Below are 14483 nucleotides of genomic sequence, written 5' to 3'. Positions count from 1 at the left end.
CTGCACTCCAGTCTGGGCGACAGAGTGAGACTCCAACTAAAAAAAAAAAAAGCCAAGGATGTTTTTGTAATTCCCTGACTTGCAGATGCCTAGTGCTTATAGAAAGGTGTACATGTATTGTTTCATCTAGAATTTTTCAGAAGATTTAGTAAAGCATTTAAATAGTATACTCCAGAATCATTCCTTTAAGACTTGTGTGACAAACAAAAAATATCTTTACACACAGTGGGTAGCCAGTAGGTTTTCTGCAGGGGGTTGCTACTAAGAGCTGACAGAGGGCATCTTGGCAAATGTTCAGAAGCCTACATTAACTTGTTTGGGCCCTGCATGGAACCTCATGTTCAGCAGAATTCTTCTGACCTGCCTCTGCATGCCAAGCTAATCAGCAAACACCTAATGAGCCCACTCCAAAGAAACAGACCCTCTCTCAACCTACTTCATTTTCATATGTTCTCTGGGGGTGGGGAGACAAGACTTCATAAGGACTGATGATGCTGCAAAGACCACAATAATGATAATTAACTTGCTGAATTTAGAAGATTATGCTGTTAATTAGTTGCAAAATAAAGATAAGTAATAGAGCAGCAGATGGTAGGATAAGACCCAGGAGAAGGAGGGTTATTACTCTGATGAGCTTTTGTGGCACATATGAAATATGGATCTGACTTTTTCATAAATTGTTTCTGGAGAACATTATCTTTATTCTCTGAACTGTGATGGACTAGTTTGTTCTTACCAAGTTCTGACAGATGTGATAAAATTTATTTTCAAGGGTGCAGCATAAAACTTGAATAACAAATTATTTTTGGCAGATCACCTCTTAACGTGAATGTGTCATATTGGTCAGCATAGCAAACTGTTCACCCTTTAATTAATTGACACTGTCTATATCTCCCTAAGAAAAAAAGTTTTCAACATAGTTATTAAACTTCACATTACTAAAAATTAAACGTTAAAACACTAGTCTAGGCTGGGCTTGGTAGCTCAGCCTATAATCCCAGCACTTTGGGAAACCAAGGCGAGTGGATTGCCTGAATCTGCAGGTTTGAGACCAGCCCGGGCAACCTGGAGAGACCTCGTCTCTACAATAAAAAAACTAGCTGGGCATGGTAGCGCGTGCCTGTAGTTCTGGCTACTTGGAAGGCTGAGGCATAAGGATCTCTTGAGCCCAGCAGGTCGACACTGGGGTGGCAGTGAGTGTGCACTGCGTTCCAGCCTGGGCAACAGAGTGAAACTCCATCTCAAACAAAACAAAACACTAGTCTCCTTCTTCTTAGTAATATAATGATAAAGACATTTTTGTTTTTCAAACATTGTCTGCCTTTACTATAACTTAAAAGTATACCTGGGTTTTATTGTGTAAGTTGGAGAATATAAATCTTTTCAATCTTATTTTCTTTATCTCAGTGCTTGATCTTTATTTCTCAGAGTACTGAATCCTTATTTATGTATATTAAGTTTATCTGTTGAAAGAAATTTTGATCTTTGTAATGGACTGATGCCAGATTAAGCAGTGTCCAATGCTTAACTTAATTACTTGCTAATATACTTAGAATACTTAATATTAGACCAGAACTCTAGTCTGGCAAAGTTTTTGTGTAAAATATATTCAGTGAACTAAGTTGACAGACAGAAATTCTAGTTTTATCTTGTTAACTCAGTCTATGATTCTGGGAAGTAACCTCACACTTGGGGAGTTTCTTTATCTGTAAGATGGTGATGACACGAATTAACTTCCATTATCTCTGTTAGTTCCAAAATTCTATTGTAAAATACATGTTCATTATATTTGTTTTTATTAGCTTTTTAAAGACCTAGGCATGTGGTCTTCTTTAAATGCTCCTAGCAAATATATAGGTAGATTATAGGTATTCTTACATTAATATTAAATTTATGTGAATGATACTGACTGCTTTTTTCATCTGGTTAATTCAGATTTTTTTTAGCATACATTTTTTGTTAATAGTTTTTTAAAAATGAATGGGCATCTCTGAACAGTATTAATTAACCCTTAAAATATTTTTCTTACATTGTATACCCAGTGGCATGCTTTGCAAGTCAGACTCATTGTAATCAATGTAACAGCATGGAGCAAACATTAGAGCCTCCTCAGTGGATGAGTACTGTATACCCTAGAGCAGTCAAGAGAGGATAATGAATGAATACTGATGCTGTTTTTAAGTGCTCTATAAGGTAGTAACTTGCCCTACTAAAGATTATTCAAGAGAGTGATGTTTATGTACTTCAGAATCCCCTATGTGCAGTTACTATATTTCATTAATTCTAAGAGTTAAGCTCTTCACTATAAAACTTTAAATGCTTTTCAGTTCTGTGATGTTTTCTACCAAAGGACTTAAAAATGTTTTACCAACACATAATTTACCAAGCCTCACATCTCAATCTTTAATTATATTTATACTCATTTTACATCCAGAAATGAAAGCCCCAACCTAGCACTATAGACTGGGTATAATTTATTGTATTTTAGTGACTAACATTCTGTTTATAAAATATATAAATATGCAAACCGACCACCTCCCCAGACTCTCCTCCTTTTATATGTTCCAGACATTCTAACTCATGTCTTGAGCACTTTAGAGGTGATCTGCTTTAAATTCTTGATCATCCCCCCCCCAAGTATTCTAGTCTGATTTCAGCCAGCTACTGCTAATATAATTGTTTCTAATTGTTTAAAAATGAAAAAAGGGCTGGGCATGGTGGCTCACACCTGTAATCCCAGCACTTTGTAAGGCAGAGGCAAGAGGATGACTTGAGCCCTTGGGTTTGAGATCAGCTTGGGTTACTTGGTGAGACATCGTCTCTGCAATAAGTTTAAAAGTTAGTCAGGCATGGTGGCGTGTGCCTGTTGTTCCAGCTATTTGGAAGGCTGAGGTGGAAGAATTGCCTGAGCCCAGCAGGTTAAGGCTGCAGTGGCTGTGAGCATTCCCCCTGTACTCTAAGCTGGGCAACAGAGTGAGACTCTGACTCAGGAAAAAAAATAGAATCTTGTATGGATTCTGAAAGCTTCAGTGTATCACGTGGTCTTTAACATATTTTACATATTAAATATGTCTGGCTTCAAATCAGTGCTTAAACTGACCACTAAGTACATTTTGAAAATTCAGAAGTGTAGGAACTGTCGTGACTCTTTGGCATTCCCCAGTCCCCATGCTAAGAAAATAGAGGCTTCAATAATGTTCTTGAATAAGGAAACCAACATCTGTGAAATTCTTTTATGAGTCAAATAGTTTTGCATGTTATATTTAATTTTCAACTCATCACTGTAAGGAAGTTATTATTCCTTGTTTTGTAGATAAGGAAACTGTGACTCAAATGTTAATGATGTATTCACAGTCACAGATAGTTTGAGGTAGAATTAGGTTCTGAACCTAAAGCATCTTCTCAGCTGTATAAAGCTTCATAATAGGACTTTACATCTATGTGCTTTTTGTAGTTCATAAAGAAGGAATCTGTCAGAAAAGAGGGAGAAAACATGCCTGATCCTGGGTTACATGGTTTAGCAGTTACAGCGTAAGGCTTGACCTTCTCAATCCTTAATGATTATCTTTGAAATCATTCAAAAATATAGCCTCAGGTTATCTTTCTTGATCTTTTTCAAGTTTTCAAGTAGCACCAGGGATAAGGTATGCAGCATGGTGCCATGGAAAATTTGCATGCTTCGAAATTAAAGAGGTCAAACCCTATTGAAATATAGGGTTTGAGCTTGCTTAATGACTGTGCGACCTTGAGCAAATCATCTCTGGTTTTCTAATCTGTAAAATGGGGTTACTAGCCAATTAAAACTACTGATAACACAACACAGATGAATCTCAGGTACATTATGCTAAGCAAAATAAGCCAGATTAAAAAGGCTATACACTGTATGTTTCCATTTATATGATCCTCTGTAAAAGACAAAACTCTTGGGTTCAGAAAACAGATCGGTAGTTTCCAGGAGCCAGGGGTGGGAGCAGAATATGACAGGAAAAAAGGGCATGAGCGCTTATTGGTGTATTAGAACTGTTATGTATCCTAATTGTGGAGGAGGCTACACGAGCATATGTGCTTGTTAAAACTCAACAGACCTGAACACTAAAAACAAGTGAATTTACTGTGTCTGACTTCAAGAATTCTTTTTTAACTACTGACTTAATTTTAAAAATTATATCCTCAATCTGTAGCAATTAGCAGGAAGATAGAAAATGTTCACTAATACTTGTTCAGGTATAATTATTACTCTAGTTAAAATTCTGGTGACCTTTTCATATATGCTTCCATTTTTATGGGCTGTGGATCACATATGATAGTAAGAAGATAAACATAGATAAAAATTAAATTACAAATTTGTGAGTAGTAAAATTTTGTGAGTAGTAAAATTTTATAAATTGTTCTTTGTTGGAATGATTGAAAGCAATTGTACTAGAATCATTTGGGAGACTGAAAAAGCTCTTCACTTTCACTCACTCTTTTATGCTATACTCAGGGAAGGAAGAAGGAAAGGTTGCCAAGAATCTGTGTTTTCAATATTTAACAGTCCAGACAATTGTTTATTTCCAAAAAGTTTGGCAAACACTGGTTGGACTACAACACAGTTCTCACATCAGTATGTGTATGTTTTTTGTAGCCTCCCTTCCTTCAAATATGTACTTGTGTATGAATCTTAGGAAAATGTAATGGATAGATCTCTTACTCAGATTTTTGTGATAAAATTTATTTGGGACTTAAGGACTATATCTCAGTTATTAAGAGCAGTATCAGCAATAATAGTCCCCGTTCTCTTGGGTCCCTGAAGTCCCTTTCATTCCTGGGTCAACGTGGTATTATAATTATCTTGTACTAATTATTTTATATTTATAGATCATAACAATGAAACTACCTTAAAGATCACATGTGCCCATTTTCACTAAAGAAACCACTTTCTGTCAATTAACACACATATTTGTTGGTCACCTATGTAGCAAATCAGTGTACCAGTTGTTAAAAGGGATGTAAAAAAATGTAAAACAGTCTGTGCTCTTACTATCTGAGCTAGGGGCAGTGTCTCATGCTTTAATCCCAGCACTTTAGGAGACTGAGGCAAGAGGATCTCTTGAGCCTAAGAGTTCGAGACCAGCATAGGCAACATAACGAGACCTTGTCTCTATTTTAAAAATTAAAAACACAATTTTTTTTTAAAGCTTGCTATCTGGTTGGAGATAAAATAGTCACATATGGCAGATTTTTGTTGATAGCATAATCTTCATTTAAATTGTATCTTTATAGAGAAATAGCCATAAATATCTAGGGCCTCATTCTAACACTAGACCCGTCATCCTCTGAATGTCAGGTACAATTCAGTTAACTGACAAATCAAACACCAGAAGGGCTAGAACTGGTACTTAGATCTGCTTATGGAGACAGGAAAGACTAATGGAGGCAAAGCCAACTGTAGGTTCTAGGAGGAGGCTCAGTCTGATAGTGGCCTAAAAAATGCAACATCAGTCATTGTCCAGTTAAGCACTGGCACCAAACCTGCAAACATCAAATGGTCCCAACTCTTTTAAAGAAGATATTTAGACCTTAGAATCTAGACAGAGCCTGAGAAGTTGAGATGTGGAAGGAATATAAGAATGAGGCAGAAGAGAATAGGCGAAAACTAGTTATTTTCAGTTAACAGTGTTTCTATTTTTTACTCTTTTCTCAAAATTCATTAGGACCAGCAAACCCTAGACTCCTCCATTAGTACTAGAAAAAAAAACTCAGGAAGTGCCTGGAAATTTGGAATTTGGGAAAAATGTAAAAATAAAGACTCAGGGAGGCTTTCCAAAGGTCCTATTGTTTGTCTTATTGATATTTATTATGATCCTAGGAATGTATTGAAATATAATAAATGAAACCAATTTTAAAGCTGAATGCGTTTATGGTTTTTGTTTTTTTTTTTAAACAAAGTTATATTTTGGTTAACTGAAGAGTAAATTGAGAGTTGAATGTGGTTGTAAAGCAGGAAATTTTTTTTAATGGTATTTGCATTTCAGAGATTAAAAGCTGCTTTGACCCAGCAACATCCTCCAGTTACCAATGGCGATACTGTCAAAGGTCATGGAAGCGGACTAGTTAGGACTCAGTCAGAGGAATCCCGACCACAGTCATTACAACAGCCAGCCACATCCACTACAGAAACTCCAGTATGTGTTAATTGTCAAAAACTACAAACTTCGTATAAAAACAAACTCTAGTTATTAATGCTATAGATATTTTTCTTATTGTGGTATAAATAGATTTGATTTGAACTATCCTGTATAACCAAGGTATTAATGTTTATAGGAAATGTTAGGCAGTAACTTCTTTGATATTGTTAAGGGACGCGGTATTCTTCAGAAATGTATATAGCTAAACCTTATGTTCTTTTTCAAGTAGCAAAACTAAGATTTCTAAAGACTCTTTTGGGTTCCTTTTTAAAAAGTACCATTGATTTTCTTTTTCCCTAAAATGCTATATGTTCATAATTACAATGTATATCATATTCTAGTATTGTGATGACCTCTGTAACCATTAAAGCATATAGAGTTTTAACTGCTCTTCCAAGTGTCCCAGAGAAGAAGATATTTTTTCTTTTAGTGACACTTGTTTCTACTTTAATGCTGACTCATTCATTGTGAAACATTACTTCTTTTTACTTATTTGTACAAATAAACCATAACTTACTTCTAGGTCATTTAGTCTTTTAAAGAAATATACGTTCACATACTTACACATGTATGTATGTATTGCATTATTCACATAAATCAAATGATCCTTGAATTAAAATTTGTTTAATATCACCAAAGGAACAAATATGCTTTATGGCAGCTGTTTATACTAGAGGCCCTTTTACTTATCTCTGATTTGAGACTGCCTATCAGATGGTTGACATTTCTATACATCTATAGTATGTTTCCACCGTAAAGGATTATTGTGTTTCTGTTCAATGTTTCAGAACTCTGTTTAGACCTTTTATCTTCTCTACTTCTAGAATGTTAACATTGGCATTAAAAAGCAGAAGTTTTCATAGAAACGCAAGTAAGCAGCAAGTTTTAGATTACCACGAAAGCATATAGTTATTTATGTAACTGTATTTTGTCTTTACCAAAACAAAAGATAAAATGGAATATGGGTGTTGTTGTCATTCATTGGACAACCTCACTTGGAAGCCAAGAGAAAGGGAAATTGAGTGAGTATTCAGGGGTTAACTGTGGTTCACAGGCCAAGTACAACCCATGGCTATTTTTGTGTGGTCTGTAAGATAAGTGTGACCTTTATACTCTTAAAGGGTTTTTTAAAAAATAAATAGTTATAATTTATCTTTCTTGTCTTTATTTTCTTATATATATACTATATATAAAAATATAGGTTCCCTAGTTCTAATTTTTATTTTTGTCTTTAAGTTTTATTGTATTGAATGCAAGCTCCATATAGGCAGGACTTTATCTGTTTGTTAGCTGCTGTGTTTAGTTTCTAGAATAGTTCCTATAAATACTTTCTAAATGAACTAGAATAAATGAATCGATGGGGAGAGATGGAACAGTATACACTTCTAAGCAGCCTCAAATCCTTGTTTGGCATAAAGTATACAAATTATTATATTACCTAAAACTATTACACAAGATATTAAATTATACAAAAACTATAATATTTTCTGCAGTTTTAATGCTGTGATAAGTTATCAATTAAAAACAAAAAACTTTTCTACTCAACCAAGTGAGTAAAAGAAAGATAAAAGAATGAAGAAAAAGGTATTTCTTTTTTTTTTTTTGAGTTGGAGTCTCACTCTGTCGCCCAGACTGGAGTGCAGTGGCCGCTCCTGGCTACCGCAGCCTCCAGTGATCCTTCCGCCTCAGCCTTCCAAGTAGCCGGAATTACAGGCATGCGCTACCACGCCCGGCTGATTTTTTTATTTATTGTAGAGATGAGGTCTCGCTGCCCAGGCGGGTCTCGAACCCGCGGGCTCAGGCAATCCACTCACCTCAGCCTCCCAAAGATGCAGGATTACAGGCTGAGCTACCAAGCCCGGCTGAAAAAGATATTTCAAGATCACAATTCTTGACGCAGTATAGAAACATTTTTCTAAAATATTAAGTTGCAGTTATGTGGGTGAAAGAAGCAATCCGATTTAATGCTTGATCTCTATTACATTTAAAATACTTTGTAAATGAAATAACTCTCTTTTTAATGCTAGTTAGTTGGACAAAAGAATTAAATCATAACATAGATTAGGAGAAAACAATTTTATTTGCTCACACCATTTTAAAATATAACTAATTATAGATAAACAGTTGTTTCCTTTTTTCTTTTCTTTTTTTTGAGTTGGAGTATCGTTCAGTGGCCCAGGCTGGAATGCAGTGGCATGCTCATGACCACCCCAGCATCCACCTACTGGACTCAGGCAATCCTTCCACCTCAGCCTTCCAAGTAGCCAGAACTACAAGCACACACTACCATGCCCAGCTATTTTTTTTAATTATTATTATAGAGATGAGGTCTCACCAAGTTGCCCAGGCTGTTCTCGAACCCATGGGCTCAGGCAGTCCTCTCACCTCAGCCTCTCAAAGTGCTGGGATTACAGGCTGAGCCACCATGCCCAGCCAAACGATTGTTTTCAAGCTTCTCCTTTGGATCATGTGCCTATAGCCACAAAGATTCTTTCTTCTGCACTATGTTCAAGAGTTCATGTCCTTTTCTGTGGCACAGTTTTGGGGTTTGTGAAAGGCTTGAAGGTACCTATTTTTCTATAGTCCTAGATAGAACATGGCTAGTGACTAAAGATTTCTGTCTCTGACTAATCTGAGATAACCAAGTTTATTCATTGGAAGACAGGAGGACCAATTAAGATTGAATTGAAGGCTCCTGTTGGGTTCTGCCTACAAGGAAAATGAGCATTAATAATTATAAGAACCTGGCCGGGTGCCATGACTCACACCTGTAATCCCATCACTTGGGAATGCCAAAGCAGGAAGAAGCTTGAGCCCAGGAGGTTGAGTCCAGCCTCGGCAACATAGCAAGATCTTGTCTCTATGAAAAAAAAATCAAAAAATTAGCTGTTTATGGTGGTACACGCCTGTATTCCCATTTCCTCTGGAGGCTAAGGCAGAAGGATTGCCTGAGCCCAGGAGGTTGAGGCTATGGTGAGCTGTGATCATGCCACTGCACTCCAGCCTGGGTGACAGAGTGAGACATCAACTAAAAAAAATTAAATGTTCTTCCTTTCTTCTTAAAGGAAAAAGAAACTATATATATTTATGAACCTGACCATTAGAAAAAAAGACTTGTATTGCTTCTCGGCCTTTTGGCTAAGATCAAGTGTAGAAAAAGACTTGTGACTCCAAATTTCAAAAACTGAAGAAAGCTGACTACACTAAAGTATATACATACATGCTTTCACACCTTAACCTTAGAGAAACCATTTTTCTTATTAAAAATTGCAGATTTAATATAAGAAAAACAGATTTAATATAACTCATTTATATTTAATATAATCTTAAAATAGCATAGAAAACATGGCTTCTGATCATTTAAATAGGAAGATACTAAACTTTTTAATTGAGTGACTGAGGAACACAATAAAGTCTGTTTAAAAGTACAGTTGGAAAAATACAGTATCTGTACATATCATTTGTATTATATTTTTAATGTTTTCATATTGTCCATAAATGAAAATGTTATGCATACTTAAAGAACACATTTACTATGATATTGCATTAGTGAGAATTTTTTTATAGCATAGCTCATTTATTTCCAGGAAGAAGTTAAACCACAGGGTGATTTTCATGATGCCTCAAAATACTGATGTTTTCAACAAGACTTAGAATTTAAAGTTAGTAACCGCCCCTCTGACACCCTTTACTGCCTATGTTAATTCACTCACTAGATATAAATATAACAAGCTTCCATCTGTGTTTATTATAGGCTTCTCCAGCTCACACAATTCCACAGACCCAAAGTACAAGTGGTCGTCGAAGAAGAGCAGCTAATGAAGATCCTGATGAAAAAAGGAGAAAGTTTTTAGAGCGAAATAGAGCAGCAGCTTCAAGATGCCGACAAAAAAGGAAAGTCTGGGTTCAGTCTTTAGAGAAGAAAGCAGAAGACTTGAGTTCATTAAATGGTCAACTGCAGGTATGGTGCATGTATATCAATTTTGTTTTATATATTTATTTATTTATAATAATTGTGAACATAGCTTTTTTCTATTTTGTCTTTTTTTTCTAGTTGGCCATTCAGACATTTTTAGGACATAGTACTGGGTGTGTATGGAATCTATTGTAGATCATAGTTTTTGCTGAGATAAAGTGATACACAACTGTCAATACTGATACAGTGAAGAAATTTTAAATATAAGTGTTAACCTGTATACAAATCTACCTAAATTATCTGGCTTGAACTATTTATAAAGTTGTGATATCAAGTTCAAATAATTTTAAAATTTAAAAAATCACTGTTATTTCACTTTTGTGTCTATTTTTGGCTTATATCACAACTATAAAGTTACTTCCGTAGCAGTTTTTATTTTTAAATTCTTTCATTTTTTGAATTACAAGTTTTGTTTAATCTAGTGAAATATAGTGCTCGTGAAAGGTGCTAGATTGGAAGCCTTGGAAACTGAAGAACTCTAGTTGTCCACAGAATATGGTCAGTGGCAGTATAGATCATTTGATATTGACCTGCCAATGTGTCTCAGATACCTTTCTTAGAAGGGCTTTTTTTTTTTTTTAAGTTTTTCCTTCTCTCTCTCTCTCTCTCTCTCTCTCTCTCTCTCTTTCTTTTTCTCTTTTTTGAGTCATCATCTTTCTCTGTCACCCAGGCTGGAGTACAGTGGCATAACTATGACAATTATGGCTCACTTAGACCTTCTAAGCTCAGGCAATCCTTCTGCCTCAGCATCTGGAGTACCTGAGACTATAGGCACATGCCACCATGCCCAGCTACTTTTTATTTTATTTTATTTTTGTAGAGACAAGGTTTTGCTATGTTGCCCAAGCTGGTCTCAAACTCCTGGGCTCAAGGAATCCCCCTGCCTCAGCCTCCCAAAGTGCTGGGATTACAGGCATGAGCCACCATGCCCAGCCAAGTATAAAAGTTTTTAAGGCTCCCTCTCGAGGAAGCTCAATCTTTGGTAAGATTTCCATTGATCAGACAGCACTAAGTCTATTTCCTTTCTGTTTTTTATTCCTTTTGGTGTTTTGCTTTTTTAACATTGTGAATATTCTCCAGTAAAAATTTAAACTATCAATTGCTTAGCATCAAGTAGGAAGGAAATTGCTGTGAATGAATCGTAGTTCTTATTAATCCAGCTCAGTCTTCTGCATTATCCATTCTAGGTTAAAAATGAATCTTTCTGTATAATGAAAATTGATGGTCAGAGACCTGTTATCTTCTTAAATTTATCTATAAAGATGTCACCAATATAGTTGTATGTTTAAATGCTTAAGAAAAAGTTTTTAGCATCAGGCATAGCATTTATTTAACCAAATATTATTTTTATTTATTTATTTATTTTTTGAGTTGGCAGCTCACTCTGTCACCCAGGCTGGAGTGCAACTCACTCTGTCCACTTCAGCCTTGTCTGTAGCTGGGACTACAGGCGTACACCACCACATCCAGCTAATTTTTTTTATTTATAGAGCCAAGGTCTCACTATGTTGCCTAGGCTGGCCTCAAACTCCTGTGCTTAAATTATCTTCCCTCCTCAGCTCCCTAAAGTGCTGGGATTGCAAGTGTGAGCACAGCACCTAGCCCAAATGTAAATTTTATAACTTAATATTTTTTTAATATGTGAGGCCGATACGTTTCAAAAGTCTTGTGCTGTGATGCAGCCTTCTTTCAAAAGTCTTGTGCTTTTAATACTGACATGACAGAGCAAATAGATTGCTTTGCACAACTTATTTTTAGCCATTTCATTTTTATTATTTAGAAAAAATGTATGACTTGCCACATCACATCAACTCCATATAGGTACTTATATACTAGAGTTTATTATGTAATTAAATATTATATTATCATTATCATCTGATATGATAATATATTTATTGATAAATTCTTAAGAACTAGTTTCACACATTTTTAGAAAAAATTTATGAATTTATTCTCTTTTAAATGAAATGAAATAGCCTACTAATTTGTGTGTATACTACAAATGACTTTTTTTAGCCAAGTCTGTTAGAATATTAACTATTGTTAAATTTTCATTAACAAAATGACTTAGGTATATCTATTGTTTTTCTTTCTGTTTTTAACTAACAGAATTTTCTGAATGACTTGGTTATTTTATAGCTGTATGACATGAACCATTATGAATCTCTGTTAACTTCTGTTGTTTTACTTGTAGAGTAGATAATTATACCTGCTGGTCCTACTTCTTTGGGTTGCATAAATTAGTCAAATTAAAGTGAATTCAGGTAGTTCTTCATACAGAAATTTTTAACTAGTAAGACAAACTTACCAATATTTTCATGTAATTTGGCTAATTGATTCTTATTTAAGAAGTGACAATGTGGCCTGGCGCAGTGGCTCACGCCCTATAATCATAGCACTTTGGGAGACTTTCGAGACCAGCCTGGGCAACTTGGCGAGTGTTCATCTCTGCAAGAAATCAAAAAGTAGCTGGGCATGGTGATGTGTGTGTGCCAGCTACTTTGAAGACTGAGGCAGAAGGATCACCTGAGCCCAGCAGATTGAGGCTGCAGTGGCTCTGTGAGCGTGCCACTACACTCCATTCTGGGCAACAGAGACTCCAACTCAAAATAAATAAATAAATAATAAAATGAGCCGGGCTCGGTGGCTCAGCCTGTAATCTCGCGCCTTTGGGAGACTGAGGTGAGTGGATTGCCTGAGCCCACAGGTTTGAGACCCGCCTGGGCAGCGAGACCTCATCTCTACAATAAATCACAAAAATCAGCCGGGTGTGGTAGCACATACCTGTACTTCTGGCTACTAGGAAGGCTGAGGCGGAAGGATCGCCGGAGCCCAGCAGGCGAGGCTGTGGTGGCCGGGATCGGCCACTGCACTCCAGTCTGGGCAACCGAGTGAGACTCCAACTCAAAAAATAATAATAATAGTAATAATAATAAAATGAAAATAAAAAATTAAAATAAAAAATACCAAAAAACAGCTTATGAAAAAAGAAGTGACAATGTTTGAAAAATAAAAGTGGCCTTTAAAAACATGGTATTGTTTACAGGGACCTTAGATTGGGCAGGTTTTCTGCTTTGACCCAAGTTACAGTAGTATTAATAACTTTTAAAGAGGTATTGCTGTTTCCTTAATTATACTGTAGCATTAGTCAGCACTTTATTATTTCAGAAAACCTTGGAAAATTAAGTATTCAAAACAAATACACGCTTTACTTTATCTCATTTTTTTCTACCATGTAAACTATGATGAAAATGTCATTATTGTAAAAGTGCATTTTTATAATTTCTGATGTGTGCAGAAATTTCTTGACTGGAGAAATAAAGACAAGATTTATTGTGTAGGTAGAAGTTTGCTGACACATCATTTTTTGAAGCATGAGACTTTTAAATGGATGTCAAATTTAGGAGGAGATCACTAAATGAAGCTTTACAATAGAAATAGTACCTCACATTACAAACAGAACAAGTCAGTAATTTTAATCATTGAAAACTGAATGATGACATCATCTTAGTTTTAGAAATGCATTCCAAAATTGAGGCAGCGAAATGATATATTTATTATCAGAGATTTGAATTAAAATGCTTCTCCAGGGCCAGGTGCAGTGGCTCACACCTGCAATCCTAACACTTTGGGTGACTGAAGCGGGAGGATCACTTGAGCCCAGGAGTTTCAGACCAGCCTGGGCAACATAGTGAGACCATATCTATACAAAAAATAAAAATATTAGCAGAGCATGATGGCATGTGCCTATAGGAAACTGAGGTGGGAAGATCACTTGAGTCCATGAGGTTGAGGCTGCAGTGAGCCAGGATCACACCACTACACTCCAGCCTGGGTGACAAAGTAAAGCCCAATTTCAAAAATAAAATAAAATGCTTCTCCAGACCAGACATGATGGCTCACACCGGTACTCCCAGTACTTTGGGAAGTCAACACGAGGGGATCATTTGTGGCCAGGAGTTCAAGACTAGCCTGTCTAAGATAGTGAGACCTTGTCTCTACAAAAAATTTAAAAATTAGCCAGTTGTGTCATACACCTGTAGTCCCAGCTACTTGGGAGGCTGAGATGAGAGGATCACTTGAGCCCAGAAGTTTGAAGCTACAGTGAGCTGTGATCACACCACTGTACTCCAGCCTGGGAAACCATGCAAGACCATGTTTCAAAAATAAATTGTAAAAAACCTTAGGTCCATGTGGTATATATTAACCTGGGGAAATAGCCATAACATATTTTTATATGCAAAAAGGAAGTTTTTGGAAATAGCCCAACGGTTCATCAGAATTAAATGGAGAAACAAATTTTGATTTATACATGCAGTAGAATATTATTCAACCATAAA

At 36.0% G+C, this 14483-nt stretch overlaps 1 protein-coding gene across 4 annotated transcripts in view; it reads left to right on the top strand.

Annotated features, from left to right (window-relative positions):
• ATF2 (activating transcription factor 2) overlaps nucleotides 1–14483 on the top strand; it is an 84499-nt gene that overhangs the window by 54770 nt on the left and 15246 nt on the right. For all 4 annotated transcript variants that reach the window (XM_008062646.2, XM_008062645.1, XM_021714790.1 and 1 more), the window contains 2 exons: nucleotides 6015–6164; nucleotides 9922–10128. In XM_008062646.2, coding sequence (XP_008060837.1) covers nucleotides 6015–6164; nucleotides 9922–10128 — 357 coding nt within the window. The remainder of the gene's footprint in view (nucleotides 1–6014; nucleotides 6165–9921; nucleotides 10129–14483) is intronic.

This window comes from Carlito syrichta, unplaced genomic scaffold (genome assembly GCF_000164805.1).
Source record: "Carlito syrichta isolate Samal-C Ts95f unplaced genomic scaffold, Tarsius_syrichta-2.0.1 Scaffold305785, whole genome shotgun sequence".
Lineage (NCBI taxonomy): Eukaryota > Metazoa > Chordata > Mammalia > Primates > Tarsiidae > Carlito > Carlito syrichta.
Note: the sequence above shows the minus strand (reverse complement) of the source record. Positions and strands in the feature narration are given on the sequence as shown.